General features: G+C 31.7%; 1 protein-coding gene across 8 annotated transcripts in view; it reads left to right on the top strand.

Annotated features, from left to right (window-relative positions):
• Nucleotides 1–19450, top strand: part of LOC135134963 (uncharacterized) — a 193850-nt gene that overhangs the window by 98773 nt on the left and 75627 nt on the right. For all 8 annotated transcript variants that reach the window (XM_064063877.1, XM_064063878.1, XM_064063876.1 and 5 more), the window contains exons 5-6: nt 9398–9536; nt 14084–15860. In XM_064063877.1, coding sequence (XP_063919947.1) covers nt 9398–9536; nt 14084–15860 — 1916 coding nt within the window. The remainder of the gene's footprint in view (nt 1–9397; nt 9537–14083; nt 15861–19450) is intronic.

Raw genomic sequence — 19450 nt, 5'->3', positions numbered from 1 at the left:
AACCGAACATTTGAAAAATCTTTCGGTTTCATTTTGTCAAAAAATTATACCACTTTTCCAGAATCGCAAATTGAAATGGTGGAAATTTTAGGATTTTATAAAAAATCTGCTGGTCAAACCTACCTAATATTTCGAAAAATTTAGTCCGGGAAAATGCTTTATTTTTAAAATCAGCACTTCGAGATCTATAGCCCACATTTTTTGTGAGTTTTTAGGCCATTTTTCCAAAAGCTCAATTTTTCAATGAAAATTTTTAACTTTTTCGGCCACCTTCGAAAATTAGCTAAAGACTTTTTTGTAGAATTCAAGAATTCAACCCCTAGGGTTTCAGTTATTTGAAAATTCCTACTATTTTGGAGATTGAGTATTAAAGAATTTGATTTTCAAACCGAACATTTCAAAAACCTTTCTGTTTCATTTTGTCAAAAAATTATACCACTTTTTCAGCATCGCATATTGAAATGGTGGAAATTTTAGATTTATATAAAAAATCTGAAGTTCAAACCTATTATTTCCAAAAATTTAGTCCGGGAACACGCTTTATTTTTAAAATCAGCACTTCGAGATCAATAGCCCGCATTTTTTTTCTGAATTTTTAGGCCATTTTTCCGAAAGCTCAATTTTTCAATACCTACCTTATGAAATTTTTGAACTTTTTCGGGCACTTTCGAAAATTAGCTAAACACATTTTTTTTTATTTTTGTAGAATTCAACCCCTAGGGTTTTAGTTCTTTCAAAATTCGTACCATTTTGTAGAATCTCCAATTGAAATACGGAAATTTTTAGGAGTATTAAAAAAAAATATTTTCAAACCGAACATTTCAAAAATCTTTCGGTTTCATTTTGTCAAAAAATTATACCACTTATTCAGAATCACAAATTGAAATGGTTGAAATTTTAGGATCACATAAAAAATCTGATGTTCAAACCCAATATTTTGAAAAATTTAGTCCGAGAACACGGCGCTTAATTTTTAAAATCAGCACTTCGAAATCTATAGCCCGCGTTTTTTTTCTGAATTTTTAGGGCATTTTTCCGAAAGCTGAATTTTTCAATACCTACCTTATGAAATTTTTGAACTTTTTCGGGCACTTTCGAAAATTAGCTAAACACATTTTCTTTATTTTTGTAGAATTCAACCCCTAGGGTTTTAGTTCTTTGAAAATTCGTACCATTTTGTAGAATCTCCAATTGAAATACGGCAATTTTTAGGAGTATTTAAAAAAAATATTTTCAAACCGAACATTTCAAAAATCTTTCGGTTTCATTTTGTCAAAATATTATATCACTTATTCAGAATCGCAAATTGAAATGGTTGAAATTTTAAGATACCATAAAAAATCTGATGTTCAAACCCAATATTTCGAAAAATTTAGTTCGAGAACACGGCGCTTTATTTTTAAAATCAGCACTTCGAGATCTATAGCCCACATTTTTTGTGAATTTTTAGGCCATTTTTCCAAAAGCTTAATTTTTCAAAACTTACCTTATGCAATTATTAAACTTTTTCGGCAACCTTCGAAAGTTAGCTGAAGACATTTTTTTTTGTAGAATTCAACCCCTAGGGTTATTAGTTCTTTGAAAATTCCTACCATTTTGAAGAATCGCCAATTGAAATATGGCAATCTTTAGGAGTTTAAAAAAAATTGATTTTCAAACCGAACATTTCAAAAATCTTTCGCTGTCATTTTGTCAAAAAATTATACCACTTTTCCAGAATCGCAAATTGAAATGGTGGAAATTTTAGGAATTTATAAAAAATCTGACGTTCAAACCTACCTAATATTTCGAAAAATTTACTCCGGGAACACGCTTCATTTTTAAAATCAGCACTTCGAGATTTATAGCACCCTTTTTTTGAGAGTTTTTAGGCCATTTTTCCAAAAGCTCAATTTTTCAATGAATTTTTAACTTTTTCGGCCACCTTCGAAAATTAGCTAAAGACTTTTTTTGTATAATTCAAGAATTCAACCCCTAAGGTTTCAGTTCTTTGAAAATTCCTACCATTTTCGAGATTTTACCAATTGAAATACGGCAATTTTTAAGAGTATTAAAGAATTTGATTTTCAAACCAAACATTTCAAAAACCTTTCGGTTTCATTTTGTCAAAAAATTATACCACTTTTTCAGAATCGCAAATTGAAATGATGGAAATTTTAGAATTATTTAAAAAATCTGAAGTTTAAACCTAATATTTCCAAAAATTTAGTGCGGGAACACGCTTTATTTTTAAAATCAGCACTTCGAGATCTATAGCCTGATTTTTTTTTTCTGAATTTTTAGGCCATTTTTCCGAAAGCTCAATTTTTCAATACCTACCTCATGAAATTTTTGAACTTTTTCGGGCACTCTCGAAAATTAGCTAAACACATTTTTTTTTATTTTTGTAGAATTTAACCCTTAGGGTTTTAGTTCTTTCAAAATTCGTACCATTTTGTAGAATCTCCAATTGAAATACGGACATTTTTAGGAGTATTAAAAAAAAAATATTTTCAAACCGAACATTTCAAAAATCTTTCGGTTTCATTTTGTCAAAATATTATATCACTTACTCAGAATCGCAATTTGAAATTTTAAGATACCATAAAAAATCTGATGTTCAAACCCAATATTTCGAAAAATTTAGTCCGAGAACAAGGCGCTTTATTTTTAAAATCAGCACTTCGAGATCTATAGCCCGCATTTTTTTTGTGAATTTTTAGGCCATTTTTCCGAAAGCTCAATTTTTCAAACCTTACCTTATGAAATTTTTAAACTTTTTCGGCCACCTTCCAAAAATTAGCTAAAGACTTTTTTTGTAGAATTCAACCCCTAGGGTTTCAGTTCTTTGCAAATTCCTATCATTTAGAGATACTACGAATTGAAATACGGCAATTTTTAAGGTTATTAAAAAAATTGATTTTCAAATCAAATATTCCAAAAATCTTCCTGTAAAGCAATAAAATGTTTATATTTTTCGAATTAGCACGTTGAGATTTTTATTTCAAAATTTTTTGTGGATTTTTGGCAACAATCGTCGATTAAAATATAGCAATTTGTATAATTCAAAAAAATATATACGTCTGCAAGGTTTCAGAGCAGTTTTGCAGTTTCAGTATTAAATTGAAATGTTGTTATATAATTTTGATTTTTTTACAAAAATCTGCATCTTTAGGGTAAAAACTTAACACGGATTCATAAACCACAACTGCAGGAATATTTTATTTTATAAAATTCAAATTACATTTACTATTGTAAATTTTGTAGATGACGTCATCCCATCGTTAGTGGGGATGATTAGACAGATTTTGGGTAGCGTTTTAAGTAGGTCCAGCAGTCTGTTGCAGCTTAGTAGGAAAATATATATTTATAAACGAATCATTTAAATGTAGTCAGGTTGGCCGAGTGGACTAAGGCGACCGAGGTCAGGTCAACAGAGGACAAGATGATGAGCAACCTCAAAGGTCAATGATCGATCGATAAAAAGTAATGGGGCTGCTGGACCAGTTTGACCTCACCTGACCTGACCTGGTCTAGAAGCCCCACTATATAACTACTGTTTTACCATCTACACGACATTCAAGACATACATATAAAATTTGAACAATCGATGTAGTAGTTTTGGAGACTACAGACTACAGACAGACGAACGGGCGGAAACCGGAGATCGATTTTTTCGTTCTATAGGAGCCATGAAAGGTCGAGAAAACATAAAAGTTAGGTGTAATAACAGTGAAAATTGTTTTAATAGGGTCATTTTGAATGTAATTCCATGTTGCTCGACGTAGAATACAAATCTACAGGTTTTACAATTAATCTCTAGAACCACTGAATCAATTACTTTGCACTTTTGGTCGAAAAATTGACTAAAACACTAGATTTTCTTCCATATGGTCGTAAACAAATGTCTGAACTGATTTATTTTATCCACCTACGCCAAATTACTCATCTAAATTACCTGAAATTTTTGGAACACTAATCAATATATACACTGACCGAAAAAAGAAACCGGCCACCCTGAAAAATTTCGCAAAACCACTTTAAAAATTATTAATTAACTAGTAATCGTTATTTTATTAAATAACCATTCACTATTGACACATAATGTACAAATTGGCAAAAAAAAGACAAATAAACGCAGAATTAAATTTAATTTAACAAAACAGAAACAGACCGAGTACAATAATTTCTTAAATAAAACAATAAAGGAGACTGTTGTTGTAAACAATGTTTTTGTTTGGCAATTAATAAACGTTTTCACGCGAAAACAATGCCGTTAACTCTTACAGACGTCTCTCAAATTGTCGCTCTGTTTCTGTTATTTTGTTAAATTAAATTTAATTCTGCGTTTATATATTTGTCATATTTTATTTTATTTTATCCGTAAAAAAAGTGCCTGATCAACGGGCGAACAAGTAGCCTATCGTTCCCATTGGCCACCAACCATGTGTCTTGAAGCTGGTTTAACAATAGTATTGTTATTATCGTTCTTGTTAGACGGGTGTGTGTATTTTTGATAATGATATATGTTTGGCGATCAGTGTATGACGATATAGATCGACATAACCTTAAAAAAATCATATAAAAGGATTTTATACTTGTCTCTGTATAGTGTGTTTTTTGTAGTCCTAGTCGTTTATGAACTAGTTAGCCTTCTAAAGTCCAAACGTCCAACACGGTGAAAATCACGACACTTCACTTACATTGCTTACATTATAAAATTAATTTAACAACATCCTGAGAGTCTTTTGTATTGCTTAGTTGAGTGTAATGATGAACAATTAAATGCACATTATTACGAGGTTGTTTTTTCGGGTATAATATGATGTCACAGCGAAAATTGCTTGGGGATATTACATATAGCATGTCTCTTCACAAACATTTTCAGTGTTAATCTGTATAGAAATAACAAAGTAGCAAAATATATCTTAATTGCTTACTTAGCATGAAGATTCATTGAAGCGTAACATTTGCTATGCCTGAACTATTAGTTTATTTATAACCTGAATTATCACATAATGAACTTTAGATTTGTTGCTTTGTCGTTAGAAAGAAGAAGAAAATACCGAGTGCAAGTAAACATTATTATCTAGTTTACGACATTTTATAGTGAATTTTATATGCTACTAGTACATTACCAACGTAATTCAAGAAGTAATTTTCAACATAAAAATAGCTTTTGGAAAACGTTTCAATCAACTAATAAAATTTACAGCAACACATCGTCGGCATCGTTTCAATTACAAAATTAATTTGAGAAGTAGTACCACGACTAAGTGCAGTGATATTAACGATTGGTTTAGGTTAAGCTAAGATTCTTAGAAAAATTTGAGTGCACATTTGGAATTTGAAAAGCAAATTTTGTTTTTTAGTTTTTTGTTGAGAAGCATTTGTGAATTTTGACAGGCAGCTGTCAGTCCACAATATTAAATGTGCCACTACTGTCACTTCCCGCATGCTCCTAACTAACTTGCTTACTTATTTCTCCAGCAGTACAAATTTGCATAGTTTAATTAAGGTGAGATATTTGTTTTTCATCTACTAATGTAAGATTTATATCTCAGAGTTTTGAATTCTTAAAAATGTATATTTAGTTGATCTTAAAGTATTCTGTTATAGGATCCGTAAAGAAGTAGCTAATCAAAAATAAACATCTCTTTTGTGCCATCTGCACACTCTTTCATGGATAGTAAATCATGCTCCAAGCATTTATGTGTTATACTTATGCCGATTACACACTAAAATACAAGTTCTGAACTTGTTTTCAACAGGTTCGAAACTCTTCGCAGTTTTTTAAACTTTTGGCCTATACACACTGAGTTCTGAACCGAAACCGTGAAAACGGTTTAAAACCCCCGAACTGTTCTGGACTGAATTAAATGGAATCAAATTTATTATTATATAGAGTCGTGCCAAACGTCTGGAATAACGCTATTACAATCAAACGGAGAAAAATTTTAAAAATTCCTAGAAGCTATTAAACATTCTAAGCAGAAATCACGTAAACAGATTACAACAGGGTAATAGTTTAATGAGTAAGATACTTTAGAGGATGAAAATTGGAGAACGCCCTAATAGTAATTTAATGATTCATTAACTCGCAGGGGTAATCCATGTCCTCACTCAAAGAAGCTTATTATTTAAACACTTTTGTTGGCTAATTATGTTGTTAGGGATATGGAAAAGTAGGTAATTGATGTATTTGTACATAAACTTTGTTAATTCTTTCCAAACCCTACATAAAAATATTATTTTCGATAAAGTTGTTGATGTGTTTCAACTCTGAACAAAACGATTTGTTTTGAATAGACATTGTCATTTACTGTCTGAATATCTGAAATAAGTAATTCCTGCTTTATGGTGAAAATTTGTTTAAATTAGTTTGTAAATATTCGTTTTTGCATTAAATTTGACCAGAATTAGCACACATTTTTTGAAAAAAATCTTACGTAAAACTGCATACATATTTCTATTTAAAAAAAGCTTCAGTTACTGATTTCGATTTGCGACGCTTTTAGTTTTCGTTCGGCGAATAAACTAAGAATAACTAAATGAATACGGCTCGGTTTCACAAAGCGCATCACACCTTTAAATATACGTTATATCGATTTCAAACAGCGCTTTACTTTTAATGAAATCACAAAGTTATAACGCTGAAAGTTGCTCCGTCTCGAGTACACTTAGTAGTGGTGTCGTATATCCGAAGACTGCTTTCTCAATTACAACAATCACCAATTACGTTCACGGCCATGGTTGTATTGTTTGATATTATCTCTTCTAAATTTTCCTGTAACGCTACGAAAAAGACAAACCTCGTTCATGTGGAGATGTTAATATTAAATAAATTAATTATGCTGCAAAAAAATATTTCTATCTTAACAGTGATTCTCATTTTTACTTCCTAAGCGTTAACTAAGGATGTATTGTATTCGAGTCCATTGGGCAACAGACTATTGAATTTTTGTTAAACAGATAATCTCCGAAAATACCAGACGGATTGTTGTCAAATTTTATATGGATATTATGGAAGTTTTGGGAAAAAATCAAAGTTGTATAACAGCAGTTTGCAATTTAATTTTAGAACTGCAAAACCGAATGCTCTGAAATCTTGTAAACGTTTTAAAACCATCGTAATATTTTAACCAAATTATATTTGTTTAGCCCCCAAGAAATTGATGACGTCATCTCAAAATTTTGCCTCTAAATCCTAACTAAAATATGATGACCCTACAAATAATCACAAGAAAATCAATTTATTATTATGCATTTAATATTGGGATTTTGCCTTTGTTGTAATGGTTCGTTATAACCTTAATGCTCTCATTGTAAAGTTTAATTAACTTTTTAACTCCCAGCTATATGTATTTGTAACGTGATAATCATGCAGTTTATTGCGAGCATGCTTATTTGCTTTTCACATTAAGGTTTTAGAACGGGTAATATCGAGTCTGGTTAATTAAAATATGGTTATTAAAGAATTTTAAAATATTTTATCTAACCACTTCCGCTCGCACAAATAACTTCACATTATTTCGGACGCGCGAATGCTTTAAACCTCGAAAAAACGGTAGTTAATTTAATAAAAAATTATTACTGGAAAATGTATTGTGACAATTTTTTTCTGTCAGAACTTTTTAAAAGGATAATTCAGTTACGTAATTTAACGTAAAAGTTATCCTAATGCGCCTGAATACTGAATCGCTGAAAGAACGTCTCCTGGGAAAACTACCGTCGTCGAGGCTCACCAGTGAAAGCTGTGATAAATTAACCGGAAGATTTGCTGTCATATTGAAATTATCTAACATGGAAATTAACCTCGCGGATAATGATTTCGTTACCAGTACATGGCGGGGATTCCGTTGAGCTGTCGAATTCATTTATCACCTTATTAATTTTAAACGTCCAATTATGGCTAAAGACTGATTACTAAAGAGCGGAGTTTAGACTAAAAAAAATTGGTCGAAGATTCGACAGAACTCCTCTTGATCTAGACAAGGTACAATTAACAAAATGTCAATTACAACCTCGAAAATCAAAATAAAATGTAGTGTTTTTTTTCAATAAGCAGAAGTCAGAGCAATAAAAAAGTCTGGACTGTCGGCATTGTGATCCGGTTATTGCAATTCGTAGAAAACATCTTTCAGTTTAGTTTCTGTTTCACTCTCACGTCTACAGATTGATAAGTGTTATCGCTATTTGACTTAAATTACGAGTACCATAAATGATTTTCAGTTCAGTCGTCAGTCAAATTGTTTCGTTATTTTATTGATTATAAATCACTATTCAAGAATAATAATAATACGATAATTTTATTAGTTGTATTACAATACATCTATCTAAATTGATATACGCGTCCTTGCAAAAATGTGGATGACATCAAAACAAATTTTTTTAATAGAAAAACTCACTTGTAACAAATGGATAGCACGTTTCTTTACTTTTACTCCAACATCAGATACATAAAATCAAATCTTTTAAATTTTCGAAAGAGCTGGATTTGACAAGCTGTACTTTATGGGCGAGGGAAGTTCTGTCGAAGGGGTCTTTGATTAATTTTAAAACACTTTTACACTTTTGAACTGTACTTTACGAAAATCCAACACGAATTAATTGATACAGGAAGAAAACTCGAAAAGAAAGTTGTAGGAGGGCTGGGTGTATTTAACACATCAAAGCTTTTCCTAGAAAAGCAAGAGATAACATGTGCCGGGGTGTGTAAATGGGCGTTTTAATTATTTTTGAACCTACCTACGAATTTGGCTGTGCAATAAAATTTGTTCTTTGTAAACCATGTTTACGCAAAAAAATTGATTTGGGTCGAAAATGAAAATATTACAACGTGTTCTCTGCATATTAGTTCGGTGCATTTCTTGAACCCTAAATGGACAGGTCTGCGTGAGTTACGAGGTCGTTTCGATTTTTAAGTGATGGATGCCCATGTAAGGGTCTCCGGTCGGACAATACCTGCGTATGTGTATGAATCAGCACCTGTTACTAAGGCCGGCTTTACACTTTTACTCGAGGATAAACGACTCATTCAGTATTCAAGATAATTCCCGGCAATGCATCAACATCGTTTTCTTTTTAGCTAATGGCATTGTCTTGCGAAAGATACGTCTTGCTCGAACCCGCGGAAATTTAGAGCAGGTTGATGCTCGATTGTAAAGCACTAGCTAACTTGCAACCACTGGCCCGTGATGGTCAATTCCATCAACGGACACTGCTCTTGTAATTGTGGGTGTGCGTGCGGAGATCGCTCCAGCAGTCGCCCATTACCATCATTATCAGCGCTTCTGGTTTGTTTTGCTGATAATAAACGTGTCGATTTCGAACCGCTGCACTCGTTGCTCCCTTGATTGATCATTTAGGTTGTTTGTTTGTTTGTGGCGAGATTTCAAATGGACCATTTTTATTTCAGAAACTTCCTGCATCACCAACTACCAGTTATGAAGCAAGCATCAACGGAAATCGACGTATCGAACGTGACAAAAGCAGCAAACGAAAATCTAATCTAAATCGTGCTCTAAATTCGGAAGAAGTCCCCAGTTCGGATCCTGGTAAGTTTTCAAATCCGTAGTAACTCATGGATTTAGTTTTTATAAATTAGCGCAGTGGGTCCCAAAATTTTTCAAAAGAGGAAGAATTTTGGTGCGCACGTAACTTTATATTAAAACAACAACACGTTGTTTGTTACTTGCGCCATCTATCAGCAACTTTAAAGCTTCTCTTATTCCTTACATCATTTTGATATATTCAGTATTTTCTTTGTTGTTAACTGACATTCAACAGTCAGTTGTATGGCTGCAGCTAAGGCTGTCAAAATAACTAAATTTTGTTTGATGATTTCTTAAAATACGGATGTTAAGTTTCCGGAATAGAAAAAATACTACGAAAAGCTTGTTTTATAACGTTGTTGTCACACTTGTTCTTTGTGTTTTTACAAAAATGTGTCCGTCTTTTTGTCGTCTATGTGTCTGTCGTCTGCATCAATTTTTATTAGACACATAATTTCCGAAACTACCGGACCGATTGTTCTGAAATTTTGTGTGTATATTAGGAATATCATGTACGCTAACCAAAATTTGGCTGATCACCACGATGTCGACATGTCCAAAATATACAATAATTATTTTTTTTTATTTTATAAAATAAGATACTCCTGCACTTGTGATGCATGAATCCGTGTTGAGTTTTCACTCTAGAAATCCAGATTTTTGGAAAAAAAAATCTATATTATTATTTACCATCAACAAATTTTTTAATATCACAGTTTTTCCTTTTTCTTCGATTTTACAATTTTTTGATACTACAATTTTTCGTTTTCTCATTTTTTCCATTTTTTAGTTTTTCGGTTTCAGATTTTTTTCAGCCTTCATTTTTAAAATTTTTCAATTTTGCAATTTTTCGATGTTACAAAATTTTTATTTTCGATTTTTCAGTTTCTCAATTTTTAATTTTTCGATTTTTCAATTTTTCCCGATTTTTTAATTTGAATTTTCTCGATTTTATGTCACGATTTTTGTTTTTTCATTTTCTTTGTTTTTTTAAGTCTCGTTCGATTTTATAATTTTTCGTTTATTCAATTTTTGAATTTCCATTCTTTGATTTTTGGATTTCCAATTATCCGATTTTCCGATTTCTTTAATTTTCAATATTTCGATTTTACTATTGTGTTTTTGATTTTGCTGTCGAAAAATAAGTTTCACAATTTTTAATCTTTCGATTTTTCAATTTTCGTTTCTTCGTTCAAGTTATTAATTTCCGATTTTTAGATTTTTCAAAGTTTTCATTTTATACTTTTCCGTTTTTCAATTTTTGATTTTTCAGTTTTACAATTTTGCAATTTTTCCATATATTTTTTTATTCCAAAAGTTGAAAAATCGAAAAACTGAAAAAACGAAAAATTTCAAAATCGAGAAAATGGTAAACCTCGAAAAATTGCAAGTCGACAAATCGACGACGCGAAAAATTGACGCATTGAAAAACTAACAATCGGGAAACTTAAAAATCGAAAAAAATGAGTCGAAAAATTGGAAAAAAAAACGCATTGAAAAATTGGAAATTCCTAAAAAATTATAGAATCGTCAAAATTGTAAAGTCGAAAAACTGTAATGTAGAAAGATCGAAAAATTGAAAAGTTAAATGCCCAGAAACTGAAAAATTAAAAATCGAAAAATTGAAAGTAGAATAAATGAAAAAGTTTTAAAATCCAATAATTAAAAAGTGGAAAAATTCTAAAATTCTCAAATTGAAGAACTGAAATTTTAATAAATTATTATTTCATATTTAAAAAAAGAATACAAATCAAAGGGAAAGAAGAAACAGAAATTGAAAAATCATGAAACGGAAAAATCTAAAATTGGAAGAAAAAAATGTAAATATTCGAAAATCGAAAAATTGCGAATTGGAAAATTGAAGAATCCAAAAATTGAAAATTTCACACTGAAAAACGAAAATTATAAAATCATTACATTGAAAAACCGAAAAATTGGAAAAATCCAGAAATTAAAAAACGGAAGCGAAAAATTGAAGAGATGAAAAATTACAAAATCGGAAAATTGAAACGGTAAAAATTGAAAATTCTTGGAACTACAAATCAAAAAGTTGAAGCATCCAAAACTTGGAAAATTGAAAAACTGAAAAATTTAAAAATAAAAATTCCAAGCAGATCGTAAAATTGAAGAATAAAAAAAAATGCAAATCGAAAAATTGAAGAAACGAAAGATTGAATAAAACAAAAAATTATAAAATCGGATTATTGAAAAATAAAAAATTATAAGAATAAAAAAAACAATAAACCGAAAAGAAAAATTTTAAATCAAAAAATTGCAAATTCTAAATATTGAAGAAAAAAAATGAAAAGTTGAAAATTTGCAATTTGAAAAATCGAAGAAACGAAAAATTAAAAAAATTAGAATTGAAAAAGCAAAAAAATAATAAAATACAAATATTGAAAAATCGAATAATTGAAAAAATGAAGAAAATAAAAGACCGAAACGAAAAATTGCAAATAGAAAAATTGAAGAAATTGAAGAAACAAAATATTGGAAAAATTTAAATTGAAAAAAACAAAAAATAGAATCATTGAAAAATCGAAAAATTGTAAGAATAAAGAAAATAATAAACCTAAACGAAGAATAAAAAATCGAAAATTTGAAGAACTGAAAAATAAAAAAATCGAAAATTTGAAAAATTAAAAACTGAAATCTTGAAAAATTTTACATCGTAACATGGTAAAATCTAAAAATTGGCGAAATGAGAAAAATGAAAAATTGAAAATTCGCACATCGAAAAATTGAACAAACGAAAAATTAAAAAAATTAAAATTCAAGAAACAAAAAATTAAAAATCATTACACTGAAAAACCGAAAAATTGGAAAAATCAAGAAAATAAAAAACCGAAGCGAAGACATTAAAATTACAAAATCGGAAAATTGAAAAAGCAAAAATTGAAAACTGGTGGAACTACAAATCTGAAAATTGAAACATCCCAAAGTTGAAAAATCGAAAACCTGAAAAATTTAAAAATAAAAACTCGAAGTATATCGTAAAATTGAAAAACTAAAAAAAATGAAAAATTGCACATCGAAAAATTGAAGAAACGAAAGATTGAAAAAATTGAAATTGAAAAAACAAAAAAATTAAAAAATACAAATATTGAAAAATCGAATAATTGAAAAAATAAAGGAAATAAAAAAAATAAGAGCTGAAAAATTGCAAATAGAAAAATTGAAGAAATTGAAGAATTACAAGATTGAAAAAACAACAAATTATAAAATACGATCATTGAAAAATCGAAAAATTGTAAGAATAAAGAAAATAAAAAACCTAAACGAAGAATTGAAAATCGAAAATTTGAAGAACTGAAAAATTAAAAAATCGAAAAGTTAAAAAATTAAAAACTGAAATTTTGAAAAATTGGAAAAATCAAGAAAATAAAAAACCGAAGTGTGAAATGGAAGACATTAAAATTACAAAATCGAAAAATTGTAAAAGAAAAAATTGAAAACTCGTGGAACTACATATCTAAAAATTGAAACATCCGAAAGTTGAAAAATCGAAAACCTGAAAATAAAAACTCGAAGCATATCGTAAAATTGAAGAAACTAAAAAAATTGAAAAATTGCAGATGGAAAAATTGAAGATACGAGAGATTGAAAAAAACAAAAAATTATAAAATCCAAACATTGAAAAATTGCGAATCGAAAAATTAAAAACTGAAAAATTGCAAATTGAAAAATTGAAGAAACAAAAGACTGAAAAAAATTGAAATTGAAAAAACAAAAAATTATAAAATAGGATGATTGAAAAATCGAAAAATTGTAAGAATAAAGAAAATAAAAAACCCAAAACGAAAAATTGAAAATCGAAAAATTAAAAACTGAAATCTTGAAAAATTTTAAAGCAAAAAATTGCAAAATCTAAAAATTGACGAAATGAGAAAAATGAAAAATTGAAAATTTGCAAATCGAAAAATCGAACAAACGAAAAATTATAAAGATTTAAATTGAAGAAACAAAAAATTATAAAATCCAAACATTGAAAAATGGAATAATTGAGAAAATAATGAAAATAAAATTGAAATGAAAAATTGAAAATCGAAAAATTGAAAAATTAAAAACTGAAACCTCGAGAAATTCGAATCGAAAAATTGCAAAATCAAAAAATTGAAAAATTAAATTCAAAAAATGTGTGGGAGTGTTACGCAACTGGTTTTTATTTTATAGATGTTATCAGAAAAAAATCGCAAAATAATTTTATTATTTTTCAAAAATCAGGATTTATTAAACTGCATTTCAGGGCCGAGGAAAGTTCTCATATAGTCATGTTTTTGTTTGAAATGTTTTTATTACCGCTCCGAACGTTGGAAATTCGCACACTTTGGGGACCGCTGAATCAGAGAATTGTCGCTTTCCATTTTTCTCGTACGGCTTACCTGTTCGTTACCCTTTAGACGGGCGCCATGGCAACCGTCTTGTCTAGACTTTTCTGCCACACATAAGTATTTCCACAGTAATTACGCCAATTTCCACTGTTCGCTACAAACTAAGTAACGCGATTCGGCGCCTCTGGACAATACTGTTATATATATTTTTTCTTGCAGATGACGTAAAAAATCGCCGCAGGCGGAGGCGTTTTTTCCCTCAAGACGTATTAGATCAGAGTGCGAGAGACAACAGTTCGAACGATGATAAATCTAAAAGTGATACAAATCTCACTGCCTCTTTCTTATCTCAATCTTCTACATCACCCATCACTGCCTCACCTACACCCACCCCGAGGATAACGCCTCGGAAATCTGAGCTTAGCGTGCACATGGAGAACGCGCGCAGAGGGGTGACACCTTCTTACTCCGAAATGGGCAAAACCAAGCCATCAATCAAACGTCGAGTAACACCACCCATTTCCAGAGACAAATCCAAATCGTCGAACAACTCGGACGTCGACGCGTCGGACAAGGACAGCAGTGGCAGAACCCGAAAACAAATTAACGGCGAACATAAAACAATTAACTTAAAGATCTTTGAACAAGATACCGCGAAAAACAAAAGCATCAGTAAGAAAATGGAAGAGTTAACGGCTTTAACTAGAGAGACTCTCGCCAGAGTCGAACGACTCGCCAGTAAGAATAAAGAATCGCCTGCTAAACAAATTAAAAGACCACTCAGCAGCAGTCCCATTAAACAACTAGACTCGCCTAGAAGTAACCGAAACTTAAACCAACCGTTTTCTATTTTAAAGAAAAAAATCTTAGAGGAACCCGTGATCGTCGAAACCGTGCCAAACACCGCCCCAGTATCAATCCTAAAACGCAAAATATCGCAAGATGACCACAAGTCTGAAGGAGCGTCGTCCTCGACGCACACACCCCCGGTGACCTTTTCCCCGAGCGTGGTCGAGCCGGCCACCACCAATCGGAAACAAGGAATCCTCAAGAAGCGCCGAAGCTTAGACGAATCCCAAGTGATGCGGCATAGATCGTGCAGTCCAGACGTCGCCAACAAAATCTCCGACTCACGCTCAATCCTCAAGAACCAGCGCAGGTCTTCCTTGGAAGAGTTAACCCGGACGCAGTCCCCCGAACCGCACCTCCACGGAATCCTCAAACGCAAAACGTCCCGAACCGAGGAAGACGATCTCTCCCTTAGTTCGCCTCAGAGTATTTTGAAACGACGATCCGGAGCGAGTAGTGCCGGTTCCACCAATAGCACTCCCCACGTCTCTATTACTACAGCTGTGATTTTGGCGGCGGCCGGTGGGGCCGAGATGGTGCTGGAGCCCGAGACCGTCAAACCCATCCTTAAGAAGAAGAGTTTCTCCGAGGAACACTCCTACAGCGAGAGTTCCTACTCAGAAACCCCTAAACCGATTCTGAAGAAGAAGTCGAGCACGGATACGGATGACTGTGAAGATAGACCGAAGAAGCCAATTTTGAAGATCTCGAGGAACTCGCTTGATCGCGATAGTGTCGAGTCGGCAGTCGAAAGTAGATCGTTTTCGAATTTCAAACATAACATTCCCAATGATAATGAGTGCGATGTTAAGCCGATACTCAAACAAAATGGCTGTAAGGAGGAGGGGACGAGACCTAGATTGTCGTTTTGTGGTGATCGGGATGATATTAATGACGAAGCTGTGATTAGACACAGGAGCTCGAGGAGGTCGCATACGATCTGTGCCGAGTTTAACGTTAAGTCTGATTTGCATACCAAGGAGGAGGATAGGCAGCTTAAGAAGCCTAGGCCTCTGTCCGTTTCCGAGCTTGTGATGAATTTTGAAACTACCACTTCCACGGGGGCTATTCCCAAGAAGTCGAACTTGAAGAGGAGCGGTGATCGGTATCGGACTCAGCCTGTCACTTCCAATGAGCTTGAAGCGAGGTAAGGAGTTGCAACATTTGATAGGTAGATATAATTAGGCCATGAGGGTTTTAGGATGTTTAATGTGACTGGATCTTAATAATTATAATTACATGTGTGGCATTTAGTGAATTTTTGAAATACAGATATATCTATCGTTCCTACTTTTTCAACAGCAGGTATTTTTTTTTACGTGTATACTTGTCATTAGGCTACAATTTCTTTGACAATTGACATTCGTACCAAACATTCGTTGTAGAAATTACTATTCTCGTGCTATCCTTGTCTAGCACATAGGTTAAGTTCCTGTCAGTTTCAGGCACAGGTAACTTGCCACTTTTTAAAGGTAGTAATAGATCTAGTCACTTTAGGGGTGTTTTCATGTGACCGCCTTTAAAATAAGGATGTAAGTACACAAATTTTTAGTTAATAGTTCAGAGTAATTAATAATAAGAAAGCTCTGAACAGAAAAAACTAAGAAATAAAAAAAAATGTACGAAATAACTTGGATTTTCAGTCCAACAAGAAAATTGCTTCTTAACTTTTTTTTTAAAGCATTTCATTATAAACGATTACTATTTGCTTTGTTTGATAATCTGTTGCTAAGGGAGAAAAGCTTTATGAATTGTGTGCTTTAGAACAGTGAACTTGAAAAGGTATTGTTGATGAAAACTGTGATGGGAATAATGTTTAAAGCTTCTATAATAAAGTAAAATTTGAATTAAAATATATCTATCTATAAGTTAAAAAATATTTAACCAAACAAATCTGTTTCGTACAAGGTCCAATTTCAAACCTCCCAGAGGATTTTCAAAACCAGTCTCAAAATTTTGCTAAGCAATCCTGTTTAAATGTTAGAAAATTATACATATCAATTATAAATTATATTTTTACAAAAAAAAAATAGATATCCAAGAAAATTTCTACCACTAGTCGAGAGTTCAGCGTGGATTCAACCTGAACATGGCCAGAGAGTGGGATTCCTAGCTCAGTTTATATAGCGTAATAGAAAAGTACAGATTTATATGAGATAATTAAGTGTAGTCAGATTGGCCGAGTGGTTTAAGGCGTCGGTGTAAGCCCCGATTTACAAAAGAGAGCGTGACTTCCAATTCCACACCTGACAGTTTAAATACCAAATAAAACAATTTAGTGTACTTGGTCAAACGACCTAAGGCGTTAGCTTCAAGCTCTGATTCTTGAAAGAGAGCGTGGGTTCGAATCCCACACCTGACAGTTTCTTTTCCTCTGCGAATAATGCGAAGTATTAGTTTTACAAAACTGTATTTCCGTTAGAAAAATGCAATTTGGCAATTTTGTTTTGCAATTAAATAAAACACGTTTTAATGTTATGTTATTGAGGAAATTTTCGATATAGCCAATTGTAAATATACTTAGGATTATTTAATAAACAGAAACATTTATAATTATTAGATATATGATTATCACATGCTGGGATTTCTTTGGCCAATTTCACACAGTCTGTGGCTTGCAGATTTGCTCTTTTGAAACAGTCTTATCCTAGTGTTTCCATAAGATAATTTTCCTTACTTCTTCCTTTCACGTAGCTCCACTGCATGATCCCTGATGTATTCGACAAAGCGTCTGATTTTTTTGTGAACCCTTTGTTGCTAAAAAATGTTAACATTAATTGGAGAAACGTGGCAATGTGGCATCGTAATTCCAAAAAAAAGTTTAATTGAAAAAAAAACACCAAGTTGTGTTTTACGCTTAAAAACCGAACACTGTATAGTTAAAAATAATTTTAGACTATAATCCTCAAAGAATCCACAGCTTCGGTTTTTGATTTTTTTCTGTTTCTTTGTTTAAATTTTTCCCACATATAGGGGTAATTCTGAATCAAACCTGTTAAATTTAAAGGGCGTTAAATTGCAAATTTCCATAGTAACGAGTTAAATTCGTAAATCTGATTGGCTGTTTATTTTTTAACAACCTTTAAATTTTAACATGTTTGATTCAGAATTGGCCCTAATGTCTGTAATTATAACTAAAAATGCAACTATCAAAGACAAACTTTCAAAAATCCATGGTTGTCTTTCATCGTGTTTTTTAGTGCTCTCTCGAATTAGGATTTCGGTATTACGTGAAAACCAAGTTTAATGAGAAGTTTACTCTTCAAAATTAATCGGAAGTTTTATAGGTGCTCCTTACATTTTATACATTTTCATTTTAAATGGAATAAATTCGATAAGAAAATCAGGAATGACATTTAACATGGTGAATCCGAAAAAAGTTTTTTACAATACAATAAGATTAAATTAAATGCAGTGAAAGAAAATGTATAATTTAAAAATTCATGGAACGTCTGAAAAACGTGAAATAAATATCAAGGCGGCATTGAGGTCAACTGAACATTTCTTTCTTCGAAAAATTAACAAAGATCTCATGAATCTTGGTTTTGATGTGTGTTTTGTTCACTGTGGTGCCAATTATAAATCCGCCTTCTTTTGTTGGATTGAAAATACAAGAATTATCTGGGCTTAAAGTTTGTCATACTTTAGTTTTCCACTTTTTTCGTTCTTAACTTTGTAATTATTAATGTTGAAAACTTGTAAGTAAAAGTTATGGGTAATTGTTATATTATCTACAAAAATGTTCCATACAAGTTTTTAGTCAGACACACAATTACTTAGATAAATAAAAAAAATTGGAACTTTTATTTTCAAGATGGCAACCAAATGTAACACCCCAGGAAAACTAAATTTTACACTGATCTACGTACTCAAAATGCACATTTTCATGCCGGATTGACTGTACTATTAAAGTTTATGGTGCAATTCTCGTAATTAGACAAAGTACGTTTAGTTGCACCTTCATAAAATTTTATGACCGCAATTATCTAAAAATGCGGAAAACCAAAGCCTTTGGGAGGCCATTTTTTGTCGAAAGTAACAATACTAAAAATAAACAATAAATCTGACATCGATGACTTAAGTTCACATAAAGCACAAACCGAAGAGAACTTGATAATATCTACATTGTCCCTAAACTCTAACCAAACTTTAAAGGTAATGGTTTTTGTACATCGTTCAATGCCTAAGAAATTAATATTCACGATTGTTTTATTTATAGTTGTCTAGTCTAGACTATTTTTTCCTATGTTAGGAACAATTAAGAGTGTGTCTTTGCATAGTTAATATATAAGCCTCACAGCTTGTACCAGCAAACCAAGCCGTCAATTATTGTGAAGACTGATTTATTAGATGTTGAACGATGTAGAAAAGTGGCAGTTTCGATTACGTCCAATTCGAGCTTTACGTACTTTATAATTACATTATAATTACATACATAGCACTTTCAGAATCCGACGAACTCAAAAAAAGTCTACTCCGATTAATGTAGAACCGTAATTCCAACATAGACAAAACAAATTTAATGAAAAATAAAGATGCAAACAGCAAATATTGATTAAATTTAAGTTAAATCAATACAGCTTAACAGCGAGTTCGAAGTTCTTCTAAATCGTATTCTAATTTATGCGACTTGTAGAAAATTTCCGAAAATGTGCCTCGATTTGAATAATGCCAGATGATGTGTTTACTTACTGTTTCCATCATGCAAACGGTTCCAAAGATTGGGTTTTGCGCCGC

Source organism: Zophobas morio, unplaced genomic scaffold, assembly GCF_036711695.1.
Source record: "Zophobas morio isolate AGI-343-1 ecotype UQ-CSIRO unplaced genomic scaffold, CSIRO_AGI_Zmor_V1 ptg000024l, whole genome shotgun sequence".
NCBI lineage: Eukaryota > Metazoa > Arthropoda > Insecta > Coleoptera > Tenebrionidae > Zophobas > Zophobas morio.
Note: the sequence above shows the minus strand (reverse complement) of the source record. Positions and strands in the feature narration are given on the sequence as shown.